The sequence below is a fragment of the Tamandua tetradactyla genome, chromosome 25 (genome assembly GCF_023851605.1).
Source record: "Tamandua tetradactyla isolate mTamTet1 chromosome 25, mTamTet1.pri, whole genome shotgun sequence".
NCBI classification, from domain to species: domain Eukaryota; kingdom Metazoa; phylum Chordata; class Mammalia; order Pilosa; family Myrmecophagidae; genus Tamandua; species Tamandua tetradactyla.
The window spans coordinates 16,787,431-16,814,169 of record NC_135351.1 but is presented as its reverse complement, the minus strand read 5'-3'; the positions used below and the strand labels follow the sequence as shown (position 1 = coordinate 16,814,169).

The window sequence follows — 26,739 nt, the reverse complement described above, 5'->3', positions numbered from 1 at the left end:
TGACCAAAATTATGGGCCAAAAACTTGAAGAGGTAGTTCATTAAAGGGAATATCCAAAAATATTAAATAAACATATGGAAAGGTACAAATTAAAATCACAGTGAAATACCATTATGCCCTATCGGAATGTTTAAAATCAAGAAGTTTGAAAATACCATATATTGGTGAGGATCTGAAGCAACTGGAATTTGCTAGCATTTTGTTGAGCGTTGTTTGCATCTATATTCATAAGGGAGATTGGTCTGTAATTTTCTTTACTTGTATCTTTTTCCGGCTTTGGTATGAGGATGTTGTCTTCATAGAATGAATTAGGTTGTGTTCCATCCTCTTCAGTTTTTTCAAGCATTTGAGCAGAATTGGTGTTAATTCTTCTAATGTTTGATAAATTTTACCAGTAAAGCTCTCTAGTCCTAACCTTTTTTTTTTTTTTTTTTTTTGCAGAGGAGGGTGGGGGTGGGTGGGGAGGTTTTTGATTACCAGCTCATTATCTTCACTTGTTATTGGTCTGTTTTGTTCTTCTATTTTTTTCTTGTCAGGGTAGGTGGTTTATCTGTTTCTAGGAACTTGTCTATTTCATCTAGTTTATCTAATTTTTGGTGTACAGGTTCATTGTATCTTCTTACAGTTCTTTTTGTTTCTGTCAGATCAGTAGTAATGTCCCCCTTTTCATTTCTGATTTTGGTTATTTACGTCCTCTCCCTTTTTTTTCTTTGACAGTTGAGCTAAAGTGTTGTGAATTTTGTCCTTGAGTTCCCTGATACCCTGTTCAAATTTTTCCATTCTTTTCCCTATAGTTTCTGTTTCTTTTTGGAATTCAGATGTTCCATCCTCCAAATCACTAATTCTATCTTCTGTCTCTTTAAATCTATCATTGTAGCTATCCATTATTTTTTCTATGTTTGCTACTTTATCCTTCACTTCCATAAGTTCTGCGATTTGTTTTTTCAGTTTTTCTATTTCTTCTTTATGTTCAGCCCATGTCCTCTTCATGTCCTCCCTCAATTTATCGATTTCATTTTTGAAGAGGTTTTCCATTTCTGTTCGTATATTCAGCATTAGTTGTCTCAGCTCTTGTGTCTCATTTGAGCTATTGGTTTGTTCCTTTGACTGAGCCATATTCTCAATCTTTTGCGCGTGGACAGTTATCTTCTGCTGCTGGCGTCTGGGCATTTATTCAGATTTCTCTTGGTGTTGGACCCAGCAAGGTTGTAATATTTTTCTGTGAAATCTCTGGGTTCTGTTTTTCTTATCCTGCCCAGTAGGTGGCGCTCGTGGCACCCGTTTGTCTGCGGGTCCCACCAGTAAAAGGTGCTGTGGGACCTTAAACTTTGGAAAACTCTCGCCGTCCTGGGGGTTCGCTAGCCGAAACGGCTTGAGCCGGCCCGGGGTCCGAACACAGGGAGGGTTGCTGGTCGCCGCAGCCAGGGAAAGAGCCCGTCCGAATTTCCTAGTCGGCCCTGGGCAACAAGCGTGGTGGGAGGGCGCCAGCGGCAGCGGCCCGCCCGAGAGAGTGCACGTTCCCTGGGAGTCACGGGTTTGGAAGGGGCCTCCCCCACCCGTCACCGTTCTCCGCGGCCTGGGGGTTTCCGATCCAATTCTCTCAGTTGGTCCGGGGGCTGCGCGTGGTGTGGGCGCCAGCCGTCTTTGTTTCAGGGGACCGCCTCTCCAATTCTCCCAGCCGGCCCGGGAAGGGGGAAGGGAGTAACTCTCGCCGCTTGCCGCCCCGCCCGGTAAGGCCCGCGCGCCTCGGCGATCTCACCCGAGCTGCTTCTCTCAGCCAGCCAGCCGTTCCAGGATGGGGTACGCTGTCTTTTTTATCTCTGTTATGGCTTTGGGCGCTTTCTGTATTGTTTCTACTCCCCTAGTAGGTGTCCTGGAGAAGAAACTAAGATCCGCGCGTCTTACTAAGCCGCCATCTTCCAGGAAGAAGTCCAAGTGTTGTGAATTTTATTGATGTTTACAAAGAATCAGTTTTTGGTGTCTTTGCTTTATTTTATTGTTCTTTTATTCTCTATTTCGTTTATCTTCTCTTCTGATCTTTGTTATTTCCTTCCTTCTGCTCACTTTGGACTTAGTTAGCTCTTCTTTTTTCTAGTTTCTCTAGTTGTGAGGTTAGGTCTTTGATTTGAGATTTTTTTTTTTCAATGTAAACATTTATAGCTCTAAATTTCCCTCTCACCACTGTCTTTGCTACATCCTGTAAGTTTTAGTATATTTTGCTCTCATTTTCATTTACCTCAAGTTAGTTTTTAATTTACTTTGTGATTTCTTTTTTGCTCCATAGTGTTTCTTAAACACTGTTGTTTAATTTCCACATATTTGTGGATTTTCCAATTCTCCCTCTGTTCCTGATTTCTGGCTTCATTCATTATATGATATCAGTATTTTTAAATTTATTGAGACTTATTTTGTGACTTAAGATCTGATCCATCCTGAAGAATGACCCATGTGCACTCAAGAAGAATGTGTATTCTGCTGCTATTGGGTGAAATGTTCTGTATGTGTTCTGTAGGTCTAGTTGGTTTAGAGTTATCCAAGTCTTCTATTTCCTGATTGATATTGTCTCTTGACTTTCTATCCATTATCAAAATTAATACATGTAAGTCTCCTATTATTAATGTATTTCTCCTTTCAAATGTCAATACTTACTTCCTCTGGGTTCATATATGTTAGGTATATGTATATTTAAAATCATTCTGTCTTCTTGTTGAATTGAATCTTTTATCACTATATAGTATTTTATCTGATAATATAGCTACTTAGTTCTCCTTTGGTTACTGTTTGGATGGTATATTTTTTCACCTTTCATTTTCAGCCTACTTGTGTTTGAATTTAAAGTGTGTTTCTTGTAAACAGCATTTAGTTGGGTCATACTTTTTAAAATCTGTTTTGCTAATATCTGCCTTTGATTGGTGAATTTAATCCATTTACATGAAAATAGATAATCTGGAGCTTTCTGCCATTTTGATATTTGGTTTTTGTAAGTCTTACACCTTATTTGTCCCTCATTTTTCCATTGATGTCCATTTTCATATTTATTTGATTTTTTTTGTAGTGTTCAATTTTGAATTCCTTTATATTTCTTTCTGTATTTATTTTTCATATATTTTGTGGTTACTATAGGCCTTAAATTTTTTTTTTTTTTTTTAACGGGGGCAGGCATCTGGAATTGAACCCAGGTCTCCAGCATGGCAGACGAGAACTCTGCCAGTGAGCTACCATGGCCCACCTGAGAATAATTCCAGGCAACTTTTTTTTTTGCATAGGCAGGCACCGGGAATCAAATGTAGGCCTCTAATTTAACATCCTGAATCTGCACCCATAAATGAACACTGTTCCTATGTCCCTGTATCCCTCACCTGTTTGTTGTATTTGTCGCAAACGATATCTTTATGCACTTAATGTCCAGAGCCATAAATTTATCATTACTTTTTGTGCATTTGCATTTTAGAATTTATAAGAAGTTAATAGTGGCATTACATACCAAAAAATACAGCACAACAGTCTTGGCATTTCTAATTATCCATATGGTTACCTTTATTAGATCTGTATTTTTTTATGCTGCTTTAATCCACTGTCTAGTACCTTTTCCTTTCAGTCTGAAGGATTCCTTTCAGCATGTTTTGTAGGGCAGTTGTGGTTGCCATGCACTCCCTCAGCTTTTGTTACTCTCCGAATGTCATAATCTCTTCCTTATTTTTTAAAGAGTGTTGCTGGATATGAAATTGTTTGTTGGTAATTGTTTTCTGTCAGCGCTTTAAATATTTTGTCCCATTGCTTCCTTGCCTTCTTGGTTTCTGATGAAAAATCACCGTTGGAATTATTGGGACTCTCTTGTACATAATACATTGTTTTTCTCTTGTGGCTTTCAGAACTGTTTCTTTGATCCTGATGTTTGAGGGTTCACTTTGACTGTTTGTCTGGGCATGGGTCTCTTCAGGTTTGTCCTGTTTGGAATTTGTTGGGATCTTGAATGTGCATATTCGTTCAAGAATGTGGGATGTTTTCAGCCATTATTTCTTTGAATAGTCTCTGCACTCTCTCTCTCTCCTTCTGGAACTCTCACAGTATGTACATTGGTGTGCTTGATGGCGTCCCACAGGTTCCTCAGGTTTTGTTCATTTTTCTTCATTATTTCTTCTTTCCTGTTCTCAGACTGAAGGATTCGACTACTTTATCTTCAAGTTCTCTCATTCTCTCTTTTGCTATCTCCAGTCTGCTGTTGAATTCCTATAGGAAATTTTTAATTTCTGTTACTGTGGGCCTCATCGCTGTTTGGTTCCTTTTCATAATTTCCATCTCTCTGTTGATTTCTCTTAGTGTTCACCTTTTGTTCTCCTGAATTCCTTTAGTTCTTTGTCCATGTTTTCCTTCAGCTCTTTGAGCATATTTAGGACCATTTTAAAAAGACTTGTCTGACATGTCCCAGGCTTGATCCTGTTCATTGATGGTTTTTAATGCTTAATTGTCTTCTTTTCCTGGACCATTGCTTCCTGTTTCTTTGTATGTTTTGTAATCTTTTGTTGAAACTTGGTATTTTTATATCTTAAATGTGTTATTGCTGGAATTTAGATTATGAGGCATCTGTTCCTTAAGTTTGTATCCACCTGTGTTATGACAGAGCTTTTCTTGAATGCTAGGAGATAAGATAAAAAACAAAACAAGAAAAAAGGAAGGAAAAAAAGAAAACCTCTTTCCCAGTCTTTGCAGATTGACCTGTGTGAGTATACTCCTTCAGGGCTTATGCACAATATGTGTTTAGAAAAGAGCTCCTGGCCAAAGTGTAGGGGCCTCCCTGTACTGTACCTTTTTGTTCCGCATCTTTTTTTTGTTTTTGTTCATGCATCTTGATGTAGGAATTCACCAGTTTATACACATACAGATATCCCCTCTTGCCTGGTAAACAATTTCCTCACCATCATGAGCATTGTGCTCTATGTCCTCCAGCCATTAATCCCTTGTACCAGGAAGCACAACTTCATTGCTCTCCTACAGTATTCTGTTGGAGAGCTCTGTCAACTGCTTTCTACATGCAGGATAAGTTCTGGATTGGTGAGTACCTCAGGCTGCCACCAGACAGGTTTAAATAGACATATGAGCTCCTAGTATGTGCATGAGGGTGAGGGATGTGGACTGGGAGTGTGGGTGGCTCTGTGCAGCATGAAGTGGTGACTGGTGGGGAGGGGCCAGCCAGGGCACCACAGAATCCTGCTGCTTGTAAGTTGCTTCTTTCTTGATTTGGTGTTTGCCTTTTTACTGCAGTTCTTTAACTGTTTTCTGGAGCTTTGAGAAAGATGTTTCTGCCAATTCTTGCTGGTTATTCAAAGCTTCTGGGGAGAAGAGGGCAGAGCCCTGAAGTGTCTCACTTTGCCATCTTAATTGACTTGGGCTCTTTACTGTTTTCAAAGCTGTGTTTACTTGATTTGGCACTTGGCTAGTTACTTAATTGTTTTCTGGAGTTATAAGGAAGATGGCTCGTCTAGTTTTTGCTAGTTCAGAGATTCTGTTTGGGAACGGAACCCAGGAGTGTTTAAAATCCCACATAATCTAAATTATCCTTAAAATTCCCTTAGGAAAGCAATATGTTAGAGACCTGTTTAATATCTCTCAGAAGTCTCTTGTTTTAGTTTGGCTGTGTGGATTAAACTGAAGGGACGTAAATTGAATGAGAACATGTTAATTCAGGGTATAGTGTCCCAATAAATGTATCCAAAATTTTATGTATTTTAACATGTAAAATAGATATGAGCAGTATGTTTTTATTTTCTTATAATTTTTAAAAACAGTTCATTGAACTCACCACAAACCCAAGTGCATTATTGAAAGTGATTGTACAGAGACATAATTTTATGAAGGCTGCCTGTATTTTGGGAGACACTGTACACTTACAGATTGAAGGAAAGTAAAGAGGGAGAGAATGAAAATACAAGCTTACAGAGCCATCTAATGGTTTAAGAGCACAAAATAGTTAGTCTTGAAAAGGACTATATATTCTTCTGATAATGATGGAAAATGTGCAGACTGTGTAGATACAGACCAGTATGCAATATGGGGATGGAGAGTTAAAAATGACCATATCTAATGGCCTCCCATTTTTCTTGATAAAGTAGGTGAGGTAGTTTACTGAATTTGAGTAGAGGCCTAAAGTGAATTTGAAAATGTGGGCTAGCTGCTGAGAGGAATGAGAACAAGTAGACTAAAGATTTCTGAAAATGTTGGTAGAGAGCCCAGCTCACATCATTAGTTCATAACAGTGTCTCTTTCAGGATTGTTGGACTTTATTCAGCAGAGATCAAGTGTCTGCTGCAGGATTAGGGAAGGTAGATTATAATATTCATCTAAGGCTGTGATTTCGCAGGTCGGGTTTAATGGGAGGGTAGAAATATGAGGAAAATTATAAGTACCTGGGAAATTAAGTGATTATCCATGTTGCCCATCCTGAAAAAGAAAAAAAGAAAGGCTTCAGGGAATTGGAGGCTCCATGATACAATACATGATATGAGGAAGAGTAGAAGTGAATGAAGTCTTCAGAAAGGTGAAAGTCTGATAGGAGTGTGCATCCTAGAAGAAGATAATAGGCTTTTCTACCATAATGCCATGAATTCACTGCTGAAAAAACCTCATGTTTTATACAAAATTGTGCAGTAAAGGTAACAGGGCTTATGGGAAAAATAGGGTTGGGTCAGGCCACCTAAAGCCTGTGGGACGTTGTAATAGAGCTCTACAGAAGTAGCAATCCTAGTGAAAGAAAAGTACAGTTAAATTTCCACTGGCGTGTGTGCCCTGTAGCTTAGGCTACTGGTCCTTTGCCATGTTAAACTCTAGGGCTTGGGCTTCCTCCTTCCATATGTACATGATTGAGGCTGCTTAATCAGAATTAAAAATATGATTCAGCGTTTAGCCTTTTTCATCTTTTTTTTTTTTTCACACAAAGATGATATGCACACTTAATTAGCATGGTTAAAATTAAAAAAAAAAAACTTACAATGCCAGTTGTTTCTGAGGATGTGCAGCAAAAGGAACTCTCATTCATTGCTGGAGGAGTTCACAGTGGTATAGGCGCTTTAGAAAGCTGGTTTGGCCTAGCCATGTTTATTTCCTTTTTCCCATGCTCCTCAGTCACTCTAACATGCAACCAGTGTCTTTCTGGAAATATAAATCTGCCTTCCATGAACCACCATCTTGCAGTGCAGCCTGAACATTCTTTCACTAATCACCCATTCTGTCTAGGAAAATAATACATTTTTCAATGCCTTGTTTGTGCTGGCCCTCTACCTGCTTTTTTATCTCATTCTCTCTGCTTTGCTGTGTCAGCCTTATTTCAGAGCTCCATATTCACCATGCCACAGAGTCTTTCTTCTAACTGGAAAGCTCTACCGTTCCTTCTTAGCTTGGTCAGATCTTACATATTCTTTAGAAAAGAAAGAGAAAAGTACAGCTGGAGGCATTAGTATTTTTTTCCCCCTCGAATACTCTTTTTTCCCCTCAAATGCTCTTTCCCTACCCTTTCTGACTTGGTCTAACCTCTTTTTCATATGCCCTGATAGCAACATGTATCTGTCCTATACATACGTGACACTTGTTTGTGATCATTTTATTGTGTTTATATGTTCATTCCTGGACCCCTTTATCTTTAATGACTTCTACTCTTAAGTTCAAGCATTCCTTCCTGGACCCATGTTCTGGAGTCTGATGTCACCTGAAGCTATTTCACCTCAGAAATATTACATTCTAAAAAGTTTGTTCTGTTATGACATACATTTTTTGAATACAAGTTAGCTCACATGCAATTGATAAATACAGGAATGATGACAGTAGTTTAGTTATGGCATTTGGTTCTTAACACAATTTTTCCCAGTGCAGTGATGAATTAAAGAGAAAAATGTAACAATATACTAAGGTCCAAAAAAAAGCAGCAGCAGAGACTCCTACAAAAGTGCATCACTATAGTACAAGTGGTGCTTTGTGGTCAGTGGCTCCAGGAATCATATTTAGTCCTCTAGGGAAACTGCCCAGGGCATACAGATCTAAAGGTGTGGAGATATTTCCTCTGTGTGTATACCAGTACAGACCCATGGACATTTATTTTCTGCTTGTTTTGTAAGCCAGTAGTAATTTATTTTGTTGCTCAATTGTTGCAGCTTTGGCTTTTGGAAGTTTCTTCCCCAAAGCCGTGTGTCTTTGACATTCTCTCATCAGCGTGGGTTTGGCTTTTGTGGTGGTAGTGGTGCTGGTGGTGGTGGTGGTTTGAACACTTCCTTTCTTTCTTTCTGGCACTAGGAGACACTCCAGACACATCGTGCATTATTTTCTGCCCCAGTCCTAAAATTAGCCATTTCTCCAGGTTTTCACTGGTTCCATTCATTAGAAAATGGTACTAGAATCCAAATCTGAGTTCTAGGTGTACTCGTTGCTACTGGGGTGTCATTACTCCTAGGTTCTGTCATAGAAGAAAATATATCTGTGTATACCAACCTGTGTATTTGTGCATATCTATATTTCTTTGTGAATTCATATGTATAGATCAAGCTAAACGTGGATTTCTAGTAATACCTCCAGCTGTAATCCATTACCATATGGATTATTCTAGCCTCTTGCGTTTGCTTATCTGTAACTTCCTATTCCAAACCTGGCTTCTACCATATACTATCCATTTACTTAATTAATTGTTCAGTTTCAGTATACATTTATATCGTTATCAGAATTGTTAACCCATATCCTTTGGAATACAGGTTTAGGAACTAGAGTACATGCTTATGTACCATTTCTTTAACATTTAGTTTTACAGATTCCATTAATTTCCAAGTTAATTAGGACAGTGCCCAAGATTGTTTTGTCATATTCTACATTCTGTTTTGGGATTTCCACTCTCCCTCCTAAATGATTTTTTAAATTCGTATACATTAAGGTTCACTCTTTGTGCTGTAGAGTTCTATGGATTTTAACAAATGCAGATTCGTGTATCCACAGTTATAGTATCATACAGTATAATCCCCTGTGCTTCACCTAATCAACCCTTTCCTACCAAATCCTTGACAAACACTGGTCTTTTCTTTTTACTGTCTCTGTAGTTTTGTCTTCTTGAAAACGTTAGACTCTGAGGTACATACAACCTTTTCAGACAGGCTTCTTTCACTTGTTAAGCTAAATGAACTAATATATATAATGCTCTTGTAACAGTTCTTTTCACATAGTATTTTAAATACATAATTATTTTAATCTTTATTATTAATCAATATACCTTGAGATTTATCCTGGATCTAAAAATTTTGGCTACTTGCCTCAGAAAAAAAAAGGACCCAAGCAAGCAAAATAGTTGATTTAAGAGTCTAGTTAGATTCTGATTAACCAGAGTTTACTTTTAGATGTATTTGTTAACTGTCTAATTTAAAAAAATGTATTTAGTTTATGTGACATTTTCCCAGCCAACTCAATTGTTTGAGCACACTTTTACAAAAAAAAAATGTTGAAACCATAATTTATTAAATGTCTGAAATATTTATTAAAAATGACAAGTATCTTATAGACTAACTTCTCTCATAGCATAATGTGTTTGAGGATTTAGATGTCTCATAATAATTGTTTGATAATGGCCTGGTTCCAAGCTTTTTTTTTTTTAAAGACAGTATATATTTAAAAGTATACATATTTTTTTTCTTTATTAGTTAGCTCAGTGTAAATCTGTTACTTATTTGTTTTAAAGCAGTTTTGAGCTGTGGATACATTAGTGCTTCCATTTTTATCTTTGGTCACCAAGCTGAGAAAGTTTCTGCTCATAACCCATACTTCCTGGCAGTAGAAAGGGGTGGCCAATTTTATTCCATTTCTTTTGGACCATGTGAACATGTGCTGATTTGCCTTGCAAGTGTAAACTTAGCTACTTAGTGTTTGAGTGTGAATTGGTAATTTGGCAAAGTGTGCGGTAAGGGAAGATGTGATTTCATTGGTGTGTGGTAGTTATTGTATATTGTAAGATAACATTTTTTTACTTAGAAAAAGGTATTTGGTTTTAAAACAATCATGATGAATTTGAGAAGGGGCATTCTGCTAAACATGAAGATAATTTTATAGTATGACTGGGAAGTTAAGGACATATATAAGTTGTATCGGGTGAAACATAACTAACTAGAGCACCTAAATAGTGATTTAGAGAATTGTTCCTCATACAGTCCGTTTTGGGGATTGTGAGACTTGACTCACTCACACCCTCAGTACTTTCTGGCATACTACTTCAGCTTCTGTTTTTTTCTTCTGTGGTTTTATGGACATATTTTCTCTTGCTCACTTGATTTTGTTCACATGCTGGATTTCAACATAATTTGCATATTGGGGGTGGGCAGGGAGATGATTGTGAGGGGAGGAAAACCTCTGGGATTAGAATTGAGGAATAACTAATTTTAAAAGTTATTAAGGCCATTATCTAGGAGCATTCCGAAAATATCAGCGATGGTGTGGTGTTATTTCCTTTCTTAAAAAAGAAACAAAATATGATAAACGGTTAGATATATTTCTGAATAGACTGTAACTGAACAAAGAAATTGTATGGAATCAGCCTTTGTGTAAAGAATTACTGAGAACTATATAAAAGAGAAAAATTAAGGGCAGGCCACAGTTGTTCAGCAGGCAGAATTCTCACTTGCCATGCTGGAGACCCGGGTTCAATTCCTGGTGCCTGCACGTGCCAAAAAAAAAGAGCAAAATTATAAATTCTTAAAGTAAGAAAACTGTTTTTCCAATTCAATCTAATGATATAATTTTTTTCTTACAATATATTCTATATTATAGATACTTCTGTTTTAAAAAAGACAGGCCATTTGGTAAAAATAGTGTTTAAGAATTTTATAAATTATATACAGATTTAGTTATGAAAAAGATCTTTTTCTCATCATGTTCTTCCAAGATAGCTTTTTATCTCTAAATATAGTCTACCTGAAATATTTTATTTAATTTGCATAAAGGGTTGCTAGGTTCTGTGTCCAGATTCTGAAATCTATAAGACTAATAATAGTTTAAAGAGTTCTGTGGTTGATCTGGGCTATTTTCCTATTGGATTAATTGTGATGATAAATGTTCCATTAAGTCTTTAATTGTTTGACCTGATAGGAGCATGAATGTACATATAATTATAAAGGCTATATTTATTCCTGAATTGTGTGTTCAGATTTTCATCTGAATATTTTATTTGATACTTTTCCATCCCATTTCCTATGCAGGTCATGGCAAAACCCCAAAAGATGCAGCATCAGTTCGTGCCACACACCCAATACCAGCAGCCTGTGGGATATATTATTTTGAAGTAAAAATTGTCAGTAAGGGAAGAGATGGGTAAGTGTAAATTTTGGTGGGGAATATTTCTTGCTCTTCTTGGATAAATACTTTTACTTTTATTCATACTGTTTATGATTTAATTGAAAAAATGGAAATTTGGGCAATTGGAAAAATTGAATCTGAATATTCCAGTATAGCATATTGAATCTGGTTCTGTTTAAATACTAGTTGAATTTAAAGCTTGAACTGGTGATATTAACTAAAATTTCCTGGTAGGTTTGTTATTAGACTAGAGAATTTGGATTAAAAAATAGAGGGACAGTGACTCATTTTCTTACACTGCCTTTTCTTAAATCATGTTGAGAAGTTAACTCTTTTCATAGTTAATCTAAACCAGTAAATGATTCATAGGTATTTTACAGGGGTTGGGGCTTAGGACTTAAAATTTTAGGCTTGTGCTGGGAAATGTTGGTTTGAATGCCCCTGCTTGGAGGAGATTCCCAAGGGTTAGGATGTGATTTATAATTTTCCAAGTGGAAATTCCGTGCTAGACCCTGGAACCAACTTTAAGATCGTTGCTTTTCACATTGGAATCAAGAGGTTTGGGGAGGACATCAGAATCACTTATGGAACTATTAAAAATAGTAGTTTGGACCCTGTCTCAAAGCACTAAATCACAGTTTTCAGAAGTAGAGCTTGGACAAGTTAGGCATGTTGGTGTATAACCCTAACTTTTTAAGAACCAGTCACCTGGAATCATTGGACTTCTTACCCTATGGTATTTCCACATAACTCCATTGTGGTACCAGGCATCTGTGAAAGCAGTCACGTTTCCAGCCAGCAAGATAAGGCTCTTGGACTGAGTAGATCAGATGGCCATTATGTCTAACTAAATGTTTGTATTTGAAAGTCCCACAGGCTTTCACATTTATCTTCCTTAAAACCCTTTCACTCAAAACCATCCTGGCAAGCAGTTTCACTATTGCTGGAAACTTTTTTCTGTCTGTCTTTATTACTTTAATAAGGTCCTGGTAGTTTATCTTCTGAATTACTGAAGTGTTTGGTTAATTGATCTCCTGACTGCCCCCTGGTTTGTTCTCTCTCTGAAACAGTATGGTCGACATACTGTTGTCTGTATTCTGTCATATACAGAACTGAATTGCCTCTGTCCTCTTCCTGAGATCATTTGTCACACCTGTTGCTTTGAGAATACAGTCTGAAAGTCCTCAGTACGGTTCCTTCATGATGTGACTTATTCCGACATAATTCTTCAGTCTTGTGTTTTTGTTGCTAGGATCCCTCATTCTTTTTTTTCCCCATTTCATTTTTAAAATAAAATTTAAATTTAAAGTGAAATTTAAAATTACTGAGCAAATTTTATCCTTTTTAGTTTACAGTTCTGTTACTGACAAATGCATACAGAGCTGTGACCATCACCAGAGTAAATATACAACAGTTTTATTGCCTTCAAAAATTCCTCCATGTCGCTTTGTAGACAGCCCTTTGCCTATCTAGCTCCTTGCAACCACTGATTTGTTTTGTGTCTCCATATAGTTTTGCCATTTCCAGAATGTCATATAAATGGAATCATAACAGTATGATAAAAGCCATGACTTAACATAATGCATTTAAGATTCATCTGTATTGTTGTGTATGTTGCTAGTGCTGTCCTTTTTATTGCTAATTGTTGAATGGATGACAATTTGCTTATATCCACTCCTTAGTTGAAGGGCATCTGATTTGTTTCCAGGGTTTTGGCAATTACAAATATAGCCATTATAAACATTTATGTACAGATTTTTGAGTGAACATAATTTTTATTTTACTTGGGCAGTTATCTAGGAGTGGGATAATTGGCTTGCATTTCTTTTTCTTTCTTTCTTTCTGTTTTGTTTTTGCATGGGCAGGCACTGGGAATTGAACCCGGGTCTTCTGCATGGCAGGCAAGTACTCTGCCTGCTGAGCCACCATGGCCTGCCCTAGCTTGCATTTTAAGTGTATTGGTAACTTCATATGAAAATGAATTATTTTCCAAAGTAGCTGTTCTAGTTTGCATTCCTGTCAGCATTGTATGAGAGAGTGCTTGTTGCTCTCCTTGTCAGCACTTGGTATTGTCAGCGTTTTATTTTCTTTTGTTTGTTCTTTTAAATTTTTAACCATTCTAATAGGTATCTGGTGGTATTTTGTTTTTGTTTTTTTAATATTTTTATTGATAAAGCCTAGCATACGAACATTCCATACATGGTGTACAGTCAGTGGCTCACAATATCATCACATAATTGTGTATTCATCACCATGAACCATGATCGTTTTTTTTGAACATTTGTATCACTCCAGAAAAAGAAATAAAAAAGAAAAAACTCATACATACCATACCCCTTAACCCTCCCTCTCATTGACCACTGGTATTTGCATCTACCCAATTTATTTTAACCTTTGTCCCCTCTATTATTTATTTTTTAATCCATTTTTTCACTCATCTGTCCATACCCTAGATAAAAGGAGCATCAGACACTAAGGCTTTCACAATCACACAGTCACATTGTAGAAGCTGTATCTAATCATCTTCAAAAGGATGAACACAGCTCTAACAGTTTTAGGTACGTCTCTCTAGCCACTCCAATACACCATAAACTATAAAAGAATATCTGTATAATGTGTAGGAGTAATTTCCTGGATAACCTCAACAATGTTTGAAATTTCTCAGGTACTGAAACTTTATTTTTTCTCATGTCTCTCTTCACCCTTTTGGTCAAGAAAGTCTTCTCAATCATTTGATGCTGGGTCCTGGCTCATCCGGGGATTTCTGTCCCATGTTGCCAGGGAGATTTATACCCCTGGGAGTTATATCCCATGTGGCGGTGGGGAGGGCAGTGAATTCACTTGCCATGTCGGCTTAGAGTAGGAGGCCACATCTGAGCAACAAAAGAGGTTCTTTGGGTGACTCTTAGGTCTAATTTTAGGTAGGCTTAGCCTGTCCTTTGGCGAACCCTGAGATCAGGGGCTTGGCCTGTTGATTTTTGGTTGTCTCTGCTGCTTGCGAGAATATCAGAAATTCTCCAAATGGGGAAGTTGAATATTTCCCCTTTTCTCCCCATTCCCCCAAGGGGGCTTTGCAAATACTTTATTCACTGTCTAGATCACTCTGGAATATATTAGGGCATCACTCTAACCTGGGCCAACTGACAAAATCTCATGCCTATTCAAGATTCCATGTACTTACAGTGTTCAACTAAATTGACTATACTAGTTGAATTAGGAAATATGCTACCCAAAGTATATATTTTGCACCAAATAAACATTTCTCCCTTTAGTCTCATACAGAAGTTGAAGTTTTAAAATATGGATGATAATTATCCTTTATCCAGTCTTCTAATATACGTTAGTCCTATCCAGATAACTACATTCATATCTCTACTTCATGTCTGATCACTTTTTCAACTTTTTAAACATTTTCTGTATGGAGTACCACTGACTTTCATAGCTTCAGAGTTCCAACTCTGAGTTTCAGGTGTCACATAAATACCTAAAGTTTTTGGGAAAGACCATGTTGTATACAACAGCTCTGTATCTCAGAATTTAGAATTAACAGTTATATCTCCTGAATGTTTGTGACTGCTATAAGAGCTTACAATCTAGGACCATTTATAATAAGCCTCAACCTGATTACTCTTGACTTCACTTCACTGAGTTTTTTCTTTTTCTTTTTTTTTTTACATGGGCAGGCACCGGGAATCAAACCCGGGTCCTCTGGCATCGCAGACAAGCATTCCTGCCTGCTGAGCCATGGTAGCCCGCCCTTCACTGAGTTTTTTAAAATTTATTTTTAATTTTTTTTTTATTGTATAGTATAACATATGTACAAAGCAAAGAAATAAAAAGCAGTCGTTTTCAAGCACTGATCAACAAGTGGTTACAGGACAGATCCCAGAGTTTGACATGGGCTACCATATGATCCTCTCAGATTTTTGCTTCTAGCTGCTCCAGAATATAGGAGGCCACAGGGCTTAAATATTTTTTAATCATCACAATCGACATTTTTTCCTTCTTTTTTTGTAAAAATAGCATATATACAAAAAAGCTATAAATTTCAAAACACAGCACTGTAATTAGTTACAGAACATATTTCAGACTTTGACATGGGTTACAATTCCACAATTTTAGGTTTTTACTTCTAGCTGCTCTAAAATACTGGAGACTAAAAGAGATAACAATTTTAAGATTCAGCATTCATTTGTTAAATCCTGTCTTCCCTGTATAACTCCATCATTACCTTTGGTCTTTCCATACCTCTCTTTAGGGGTGTTCGGCTACAGCAGTTCCAAATTTTTTATATTGGAAGGGTCTGTCACTAATACGGGGTAGGGAGATGAAACTAGCTGATGTCCTGAAGAGGCTGGGCTAAGTTTCAGGACTTATCTGGACCAGGGACCCATCTGGAGGTTGTAGGTTTCTGGAAAGTTGCTTTAGTGCATGAACCCTTGTGGAATCTTATATATTGCCCATATTCACCAAATTTTTATATTATAGTTAGTCCGTATGGTTGAAGCATGATAATATTTGTCCTTTTGTTCTATTTCATTCAACATACAGCTTTTTTTTTTAAACATACAGCTCTTAAGGTTCATTCATCTAGTTGCATGCCTCACAACTTCATGCCTTCTTGTGGTCAGTCAGTAGTTCATTATATGTACACACCATAGTTCCCCCTTCCATTCCTCAGTCGTACCTTTAGGTCACTTCCATTCTTTGTGGATCACAAACCCTGCCGAAACACCATTGTGCAAATGTCCATTCGTCTCCCCACAGTCGGCTCCTCCAAATGTATACTGAACAACTGGTTTCAGGATAATATGGCAACCCCACCCCTACCTAGCTTCCTGTGGAACCACCACACTGCCCTCCAAGGGGCTACACCTCTCATTTCCCTACCAACAGTGAATAGGTACATTTCTTTCTCTGCATTTTCTCTAGTACTTATTTCTCTCTGTTCATTTTTAAATAGTTTTATTCACACGTCATGCAGTCCAGCCTAAGTGTATAGACATGTCTTTGCCACCAAACTCTTATCTGAAGACATTTCCTTTTCTTCCACAAAGAATCCATATCCCTTTTCTCATCCCCCTACCTGTTGATATTTAGTTTGGGTAAAATGCCTTTGTTACAGTCACTGGAAGCATATTGCAGTGTAAACTGTTAACTATAGACCTAGCTTACATTGATTGTACTTTTTCCCATATCCATCTATTTTTGAACACCCTGCAATACTGACTGGTGGTATTTTATTGAGGTTTTAATTTGTATTTCCCTGATGACTAATGATGGTGAAGAATGCCTAATTTTTATCTGTGCTTCACCTATAAAGTATTATTTGTAGTTCTCTGATATCAGATACTGGCCCATATTTCTAGTTCCATATGCATGTCCATTCCTTCCTCCTTATAGTCACCTTCTCGTGCCCTTTCCCTCAGTGCCCAGGAAACTAGTATTTTTTAAAATGTTTTTTTCTAATTGTAAAATATAACATACATACAAAGCAAAGGGAATAAAGCAGTAATTTTCAAAGCACACTTCAATAAGTAGTTACAGAACAGATCCCAGAGTTTGTCATGGGCTACCATTCCACCATCTCATATTTTTCCTTCTAGCTATTCCAAAACCGTGGAGGCTAGAAGGAATATTAATATAATAATTCAGTAGTCATACTTGTTTGTTAAATCCTGTTTTCTCTGCTATACGTCTTCCTTCTCCTTTGATCCTTCTCCCAGTCTATAGGATTCTTTAGGCAAAGTCCCTTTTAACTTTTTCATGTTGAGAAGGGTCATTAACACTAATGGATAGGGGGATGTAATTAACTGATAAATCTTGGAGAGGCTAGTCCCCCTGAGTTTCAGGATTTATCTGACCTAGGAACCCTTGTAATTTTAGGTTCCAGGAAGGCAAATTTAGTCCTTTATAGAGACTCAGTTTGAGCCCTTTGTTTTTACATGGGCAGGCACCGGCAACAGAACCTGGGTCTCTGACATGGCAGGCGAAAAGTCTGCCTGCTGAGCCATCATGGCCGGCCTGCCCTGTGTATTCTTAAGAGTCAGTAGCGGTGATGTTGGTTGGGGTTTAGCAAACCATGACAATTAGTAATATATAACTGAAGCTTGCATAAGAGTGGCCTACAGAATAATCTCTTAACTCCATTTGATCTCTCTTGGCCACTGATGGCTTATTTTATTATACCTCTTTTCCCCCTTTTGGTCCAGAAGGTATTGCGGTATTGCGATTCTGGTGCCAGGGCCGGTTCATCCCTGGGAGCTGTGCCCCACATTGTCAGGTAGATTTTTACCCCTGAATGACTTATACCACATACAGGAGAGGGCAATGGATTTCCTTGCAGATTTGGGCGTAGAGAGAGAGAAACCGCATTTGAGCAACAAAGAGGCTTCCTTGATGCAACTCTTAGACCTTGTTATGGATAATCTTAGCTTTTTCCTTACAGAAACATGTTTTGTAAGGGTAAGTCTCAAAAATCCAGGGCTTGGCCTATTTTCAGGGGTGTCCCCAATGGTTGAGAGGGTACCCATGGTTTCCCAGATGGGAAAGTTTAATAGTTCCAAATATGTATATATTTTTTCCATTTGGATCCTCAAGGGACTCTACCAATACTTTTTAATTATCAGCCCACCATAGTTTGAGATGTATCCTGGTATTACATTAAACTATACAGAATTACAAAGCCTCATTCCCATTCTCGACTCCAGGAGTTTGGGTTGTTTAAATGAGCTGTCCAGAGAGGTTGCTTTAGATTATATATTACAGAAAATTTAGGTTCTAGACATTATAAACCTCTCTACCTATAGTCTCTTACAGTAGGTGAAGGTCTAGAGTACATGCACTATCATCCTTTATTTATCTTGCATTCTAATTTACTTTAGGCCCTGCCCAATTGGCTTTGCTTTAAACTCTAATTGGCACCTGATCTCTTTTTCACTTACTTTGACAGTTATTCTATATACCTACTCTCTTTCAGGGCTGTAGCACTCCAATTCTAGGTCTTAGGTATCAGAGTTACTCAGAGTTCCAGGGAAATACCAGCTGATAGACATGTAGCTCAGTGTCTCAGAGTCTAGAAGTACATTTACAGTGTCAGACTAAGTGTGTCTGCTGTAAGGATTTACAATCTAGGCTCCTATTTCCTTGTGATTATTTTCTGAGAGAGACCTTAGCATACTTGTTCCTTTGTTTCTGGCTAATTTTGCACAGCACATTTATTCAGTTCATTGTGTGCTTCTCAACGTTCTTCCTTTTTGTAGTTGTACTGTATTGCATCATATAAAAGCATCAGTTTGCTGTGATGCAATTTGCAGTTCTGTTACTCAGTCATTGTAGCCTTTGGCTCCTTCCATCTATTGGGCATCATGAATGATGTCCAAAATAAATAAACCATGTCTTATAGTATCCTTGATTGGTTGTACAATCAGCAGCACTCTCAGTTTGAGAGTTTTCCTTGGTCCGTAATGACAGAGCACTGGCATACACAGCATCAGCTACTATCAAATTAGACTAACCCTTATCATTTGTCCCTCCCCCCAAATTTGTTGCCCCTGGCAGTGCGTGGTACTGTTGATGTCTTCCTGTTAACTGCTGGCCATGGCATGCATTTTTGGTAGCTAATCATTTTAAGTCCTACTTTATGGGACTTTTTTGTGGCACTTCCCCCCGCCTCCCCTCGCCAATAGAATTGTGTCTTTAACATTTTGGGACAGATTCTGATTATATTATTTATATTGTTTTAATTGTATGCGTACTTGGTGTGTGACCCCACAGACTCAAGGGTAGGGGCTATTTTATATTTTGGTAACTCCACTTAATTTATAAATAGTGTTCAAATGAATGGATAAATTGATAGATAACAGACAGTGTCTGCTTCTTGTATATTGGAGAAAGCTATCATATTTATTTGGACAGATTTCATTTAACCCTTTCATTTCCATAAACCTGTGGAATTGAGTTTCAGGCCCAGTGATTTTGGGAGGGAAGAACAAATCATGTAGGAGAAAAAAGGAAGTCATATTGCTAATTTTGGCCAAGTAATTTCTTTTTGGAGATGTATTGTGCTGTATCAAATGAAATAAAAATTTCTTCCTTAAATCCCAACTTCTTTGTCAAGAATGAACCAGAAAGAGCACCTTTTGTTTGCAGTGATATATATTCATCTGAGTGTTTATTATACTTAATTTAAAATATAATTTTCTTTTAAACACTGTTCAAAATTAGGAGAGGTAGATAAGCATTTGGGTTCAAGATCTCAGGTTTTTAGAAAAATTGTCGTTTGTTGCATGTTTTGTCATGAAATAGACTGTTGAGAATGTTTTGCGTCTTTTAGAAGAGTGAAAGAAAAGAGAACAAACTGGTGTTAATGTGTTCTGTGTTTGAAATGACTATTAAATTGATCTGTGAAATGCATTACTTTTAGGTCTACCTTGAGGTTTTTTTTGTTTTCTTTATTGCCTATGCAGTAAGATTTGAAGGAAGTTCCTTTTATTAGGAACATTGTTTTCTGCCTTGGATTTCCATATAAACTAAACAATTTTATAAAAAATAAACTCAGTTTATTATACGAAATGGCCTAGTCTACTTTGTGGTTTTGTGATTAACTTAAAAATAAGTTTCTAACACATTTGAAAGCAAACAAATAAAAAATAATTCTGTTATTTGCCTGGCTTTTTATTAGTAGATATATTTAAAGGGTATATATTGCTTTGTTCTTAAGTTCACAATTATCAGCTGACCTAGATGAAATTTCTAAAAGACTGTGTCTTGTTGAATGTACTTTCAGTTTAGGAATTTCATTTGTTTCAAATTACTTATATATCAATAGAGCAAGAAGAGGTACACTTAATTCTTAATGTGAGATACTTTTATTTGAAAATTTTAGAAATGTAATTGGATTTTTTTGCTCTAATTTTTAAAAAACTTTATTGTTTATAGTATAACATACATACAAAGCAAAGCAAGAAAAAAACAATAGTTTTCAAAGCGCTCTTCAACAAATAGTTTCAGAACAGATCCCAGAGTTTGTCATGGGGTACCATATGATATTCTAAGATAATTCCTTCTAGCTGTTCCAGAAGATAGGAGTGAGAAGGCTTAAATATTTTTTTAACATCACAGTTGACTTTTTTCCTTCTTTTTCCGTGAAAAATAACATATGTACAAAAAAGCAATAAATTTGAAAGTACAGCACCACAATTAGTTGTAGAACATATTTCAGAGTTTGACATGGGTTATAATTCCGCAATTTTAGGTTTTTACTTCTAGCTGCGCTAAAATACTGGAGACTAAAAGAGGTATCAGTTTAATGATTCAGCATTCATATTCATTTGTTAAGACTTATCTTCACTGTATAACTCCACCACCACCTTTGATCTTTCCATTCCTTTCTTTAGGGGTGTTGGTCTATGGCCATTCTAGCTTTTTCATGTTGTAAGGGTCTGTCAGTAATATGGTATAGGGAGATGAACTATCTGATGTTCTGGAGAGGCTGAGCCCTCTAGGTTTCATGACTTATCTGGACCAGGGATCCATCTAGAGGTTGTAGGTTTCTGGAAGGTTACTCTAGTGCATGAAACCCTTGTGAAATCTCATATATTGCTCTAGGTGTCCTTTAGGATTGGCTGGAATGGTCCTGCTTTGGGGTTGGCAGGTTATGTTAGGTAGCAAGGTCTAACCGAAGCTTGTGTAAGAGCAGCCTCTTGACTCTATTTGAACTCTCTCTGCCACTGATATTTTATTTGTTACACTTCTTTTCCCCCTCTTGGTCAGGATGGAATTGTTGATCCCACAATGCCAGGGCCAGATTCATCCCTGGGAATCATCTCCCACATCTCTAGGGAAACTTTCACCCCTGGATGTCATGTCCGTCATGGGGGGGTGGGGGGTGGGGACAATTCATTCACTTGCAGAGTTGTGCTTAAAAAGAGTGAGACCACATCTGAGCAACAAAAGAGGTCCTCCAGAGGTAACTCATAGGCATGGCTATTGATAGTTTAAGCTTCTCCGCTACCCATATAATTGATTTTGAATGTGGGTATCTTTGGCTTTTCAAGCAGAATAATTGATGCCATTCTATGACAGTGATTCAGACAGAAGAGGCAAGTAATCCATTCTCTGTTCTATTCTAAATTCTTCTGATGATAAAATATGGTCTTTTAGAATGTTTCCTCGTTATCCTTGCTGACTTTTGGATTATTTCTTGGGACATTGAAAGAGAACTAAAAGTCATTCTTCCTCAATTAGTTTGCTAGGGTTGCTGTTAACATATTACCATACATTTGGTGACTTAATAAAGGCAACTATTTATTCCCAAATTGTTATGGAGACTGGAGGTCCTAAATCAAGATGTTGGCAGGGTCTTGTGCTCTCTGATAGCTGTGGGAAAGAATCCTTCCTTGACTTTTCCTAGCTTCTGATGGTGTCCAGCAAGTCTCTGCATTCTGTGGCTTGTAGCTGCATAACTCCAGTCTCTGCCTCCATCAGGAATTCAACTTGGGGAAGTTGAAATTCTCCCTGTTCTCACCATTCCCTGAAGGGGGCTTTGCAAATACTTTTCCGCTCGCTGATCGCATCACTCTGGACAAACCAACAAAAATCTCATGTCTTACCTGAGATTCCAAGTACTTATGGTGTTCAGACTATCTACATAAGTTATATTAGGAAATGCACTGGTCAAAATATAAATTTTGTAACAAGTAAACATTTTTTGCTTTAGGCTCACACATAAGGTGACGTTTTCAAATATTAATTGCCATCTATTTTCAGCACCCTGCAATAATGACATTCCTTTGTTCTTCCTCATGCAAAAATGTGTTTAAAATTTGTACATTTAGTCACTATTATTATACACTCTAGGCATTCCTAGATTATACCATCTCAATCTTTAACATCTATCGTTCTTTCTGATTTCATTTATGTCCCCAGCCCTCCTCTCTCTATCATTCTCATGTGCAGCTTCATTCAGTGTTTTAACGTAAATTGTGTTACAGTTAGGTAGTATTGTGCTGTCCATTTCTGAGTTTTTGTATTCAGCCCTGTTGCACAGTCTGTATCCCTTCAGCTCCAATTACCCAATATCTAACCCTATTTCTATCTCCTGATGGTCTCTGTTACCAACAAAATATTCCAAGTTTATTTGCTAATGTCAGTTCGTTATCAGTGAGACCATGCAGTATTTGTCCTTTTGGTTTTGGCTAGTATCACTCCACATAATGTTCTCAAGGTCCATCCATGTTGTTACATACTTCATAAGTTTATTCTGTCTTGAATTCTTGATATTCTCACAAGCAGTGTGGACAACCAAAGCTATAGGCTGAGGCCCCCAGTCTTGGGGTTTGATCATATGAAGCTTAACCCCACAAAGGATAGATCAAGTCTACTTAAAATTTAGGCCTAAGAGTCACCCCCAAGAGAGCATCTTTTGTTGCTCAGGTGTGGCCTCTCTCTCCAGCCAACACAACAAGCAATCTCACCACCCTCCCCCTGTCTACGTGGGACATGACTCCCAGGGGTGTGGACCTTCCTGGCAACGTGGGACTGAAATCCTAGAATGAGCTGAGACTCAGCATCAAGGGATTGAGAAAACCTTCTCGACCAAAAGAGGGAAGAATGAAATGAGACAAGGTGTCAATGGCTGAGAGATTCCAAACAGAGTCTAGATGTTATCCTGGAGGTTATTCTTACGCATTAAGTAGATATCACCTTGTCGTTTAAGATGTAGTGGAGAGGCTGGAGGGAACTGCCTGAAAATGTAGAGCTGTGTTCCAGTAGCCATGTTTCTTGAGGATGATTGAATAATGATATAGCTTTCACAATGTGACTGTGTGGATTGTGAAAACCTTGTGTCTGATGCTCCTTTTATCTACCTTGTCAACAGACAAGTAGAACATATGGAATAAAAATAGATAATGGGGGAACAAATGCTAAAATAAATTTAGTTTGAAATGCTAGTGATCAATGAAAGCGAGGGGTAAGAGGTATGGTAGGTATAATCTTTTTTTCTTTTCTGTGTTCGTTTTATTTCTTTTTCTATTGTCTTTTTATTTCTTTTTCTGAATTAATGCAAATGTTCTAAGAAATGATGAATATGCAACTAAGTGATGATATTGTGAATTACTGATTATATATGTTGATGTTTTATTTGGCTTATTTTTTTAATTAATAAATTTTAAAAAATAGTGGCAACATATATATAACATAAAATTTGCCATTTTAGGTATAAGATTTAGTGGCATTGATTATATTCACAGTGTTGTGCAACCATAGCCACCGTCTATTACCAGAATTTTTTCATCACCCCAAACAGAAACCTCTTAAGCAATAACTCCCCGTTATCTCTTTCTCCAAGCCCCTGGTAACTTCTAATCTACTTTCTATCTCTACGAATTTACTTGTTCTAGATAATTCATGTAAGTGAAATCATACATCATTTTACCTACTCTGTCTGATGTATTTCACTTGTTGTAGGATGTATCAGAGCTTCATTCCCTTCTAACAATGAATAATATTCTATTGTATGTATATACTCCACTTTCTTGGGTTTAGTTGATATTTATCTAATTCCTCAAGGTGTTAACTTAGGTGATGGATATGAAGGTCTTATTTTTAAATGTAGGCTTTACAGCTGTGAATTGCCCTGTGATTGCTGACTCTGCTACCTCCCATAAGTTTTGGTATCTTTTATTTTTGTTTTCATTCATCTCTAAATACTTTCTAATTTTCCTTGTGATTTTTTTCTTTGAGCCATTGGTTTGTTTAATCATGTGTTGTTTAATTTCCACATACTTGTGAAATTTCTAGTACTTCCTCTATTATCACTTTCTAGCTTCATTCCATTGTGACTAGAGAAGATGTTTTTTGTATTTTAAAATTCGTTGTGGCTTGTTTTGTGGCCTGACCTATGATCTGTATTATAGAATGAGCCATGTGTACTTGAGAAGAATATATGTTCCTCTGTTATCAATTTCTAACTTCATTTCATTGTGATTGGAGAAGATGTTTTTGTATTTTAATGTTCATTGTAGCTTGTTTTGTGGACTAACCTATGATCTATATTATAGAATGAGCCATGTGTACTTGAAAAGAATATATGTTCTGCTGTTGTTGGATAAAGTGTTATAAAAATGCCAGCTAGGTCTGATAGGTTTATAGTATTGTTCAAGTCCTCAACTTCTTTAGTGCTCTTCTAGGTAGATTTTTCTATCCAATGTTAAAAGTAGTATATTGAGAATAAATAGGCAAGAACCATATGGAACAGCTAATGTGGGGACATCAGGGACTGGACACACATTGTACACCAGTCTGGAATGTGTGGAACAGCTGAGATCCCACACGGAACTGTAAGTCTCCCAAGCCATGGAGGTTGGCGCCCCAGCCCCACGGGTATGGCAGGCTGTTTCCCTGAGGGGAAAGGAAACAGAAAAGTTAGTTCAACCAACCTCCAATTGTGGAATTAATTTAAAAATTTGGACTGTTGAAAACAGGCTCCGAGCACAGATAAACCTGAAGTAAGCACTAAAGGAACCAGGAGTTTTTGCCCTGACAATGAGGGGGCAGGGCCGAGAGAAAAAAACAGAAAACTCAGGCTTTTTGAGTTGGACAGCACAAAAATACTCAGGGGCTTGTAAGGGAGTTGTATGGGATTCTTTGTGGAAGAAAAGGAAATGTCTTCACATAGATTTTGGTGACTTAGGCACGGTATGTGATTATACCAGGAACTTTTTTTTTTTTTAACTTAGGTTGGATTGTGATTTAAGAATAAAACTATATAAAAATAAACAGAAATAGGTGCTAGAGAAATTGTGGAGAAAAAGATGTACCTATTCACTGTTGGTAGGGAAGCTGAGAGATGCAGCCCCTCTGGAGGGCAGTGTGGTGGTTCCACAGGAGGCTCAAGGTGGGGTTGTCATTTGACCCTGCAGTCCTGTTGCTAGGTGTATACCTAGTGGAACTGAGAGTGGGGTCATGAATGGACATTCGCATACTGGTTTTTATGGCAGCAGTGTTTGCGATTCACAGTGGATGAAGGTGGCCTAAGGGTACAACGACCAAGGAATGGAAGAGGGAACTGTGGTGTATACACAGAACAAATTGCTGAGCAGCTGCAAGAAGAAATGAAGTTGTGAGGCATGCAACTTGGTGAGTGAACCTTCTGGACAGTATGTTGAATGAAATGTCAGAAACAAAAAGACAAATATTATCATGCCTCTCTCATATGAACTATTGTACACAAAGTCAGAGAATTGATGGTCGAGAGCATGAGTTAACAGGTTGGGGCCTATTGTAAAGGGTCCTAGATTGTAAGCTTTTACAGCAGTCACATCTATTTCCAGAGTTGTAACTGTTATTTCTAAATTCTGAGATACTGAGTGATTTGTGCATAACCTGGTCATTCCCTGAAACTTCGAGTATTTATGTGACACCCGAGACTCAGCGTTCGGTCTCTGAAGCTATGAAAATAAGCATTACAGCAACTGTTGAAAAAGTGATCACACTTTGACTAGAGATATGAATGAAGTGGTATGGATAAGATTAAGGTAAATCAGAATACAGTGTAAAAAAGGATATGGTCTGCATTTAAAGCTTCAAGTTCTGTGTTAGACCAAAGCAAGAGATGTTCATTTGCTGCAAAATTTATATTTTGAATAGTGCCTTATCAAGTTTAACTTGTATGGACAGTTTCTTCAAACACTATAAGTGTGTGGAATCTTGCAAAGAGCAAGTGATCTTGTTGATTTGTCCAGGTTAGTGTGATGCTCCAATATATCCCAGAGTAATTTGGGCAGTGGATAAAAAAGTATTTGCAAAGTTCCCTTGGGGGGAATGTGGGAAAGGAAGAAATATTAAACTTCCCCATCTAGGAATTCCTGTAAGCAGTGGGGACAACCAGTTCAATAGGCTGAGCCCTCTATCTTGGAGCTCCTTTGAAACTTACATCTTCAAAGGAGAAGCTAAATCTACTTATAATTATGCCTAAGAGTCACCCCAGAGATCCTCTTTTGTTACTTATAGGTGGCTTCTCTCTCAGCCAACTTGGCAGGTGAAGTCATTGCCCTCCCTTCACCCCACCCCCCACCCTGACATGGGACATGACTCCCAGGGGTGTAAATCTCCCTGGCAACTTGGGACAGGACTCCGGAGAATGAGCTGGGACCGGGCATCATGGGATTGAGAAACCCTTCTTGACCAAAAGGGTTAAGAGAGAAATGAGACAGAGTTTCAGTGGCTGAGAGATTTCAGAGTTGAGAGGTTGTTCTGGAGGTTTATTATGCGTTATATTGACAGCACCTTTTTAGTTTATTGTGCATAGAGGCGATAAGAGGGAAAGTACCTGAAACGGTTGAACTGTATTCCAGTAGCCTTGATTCTTTTTTTTTTAATCATTACATAGTTGTATATTCATCATCATGATCATTTCTTAGAACA

At 37.6% G+C, this 26,739-nt stretch overlaps 1 protein-coding gene across 1 annotated transcript in view; it reads left to right on the top strand.

The window, feature by feature from the left end:
* The window catches only part of RANBP9 (RAN binding protein 9), a 113,871-nt gene that overhangs the window by 8,956 nt on the left and 78,176 nt on the right, over positions 1-26,739 (top strand). The window contains exon 2 of the mRNA XM_077143722.1: positions 11,214-11,325. Within this exon, the coding sequence (XP_076999837.1) occupies positions 11,214-11,325 (112 nt within the window). The remainder of the gene's footprint in view (positions 1-11,213; positions 11,326-26,739) is intronic.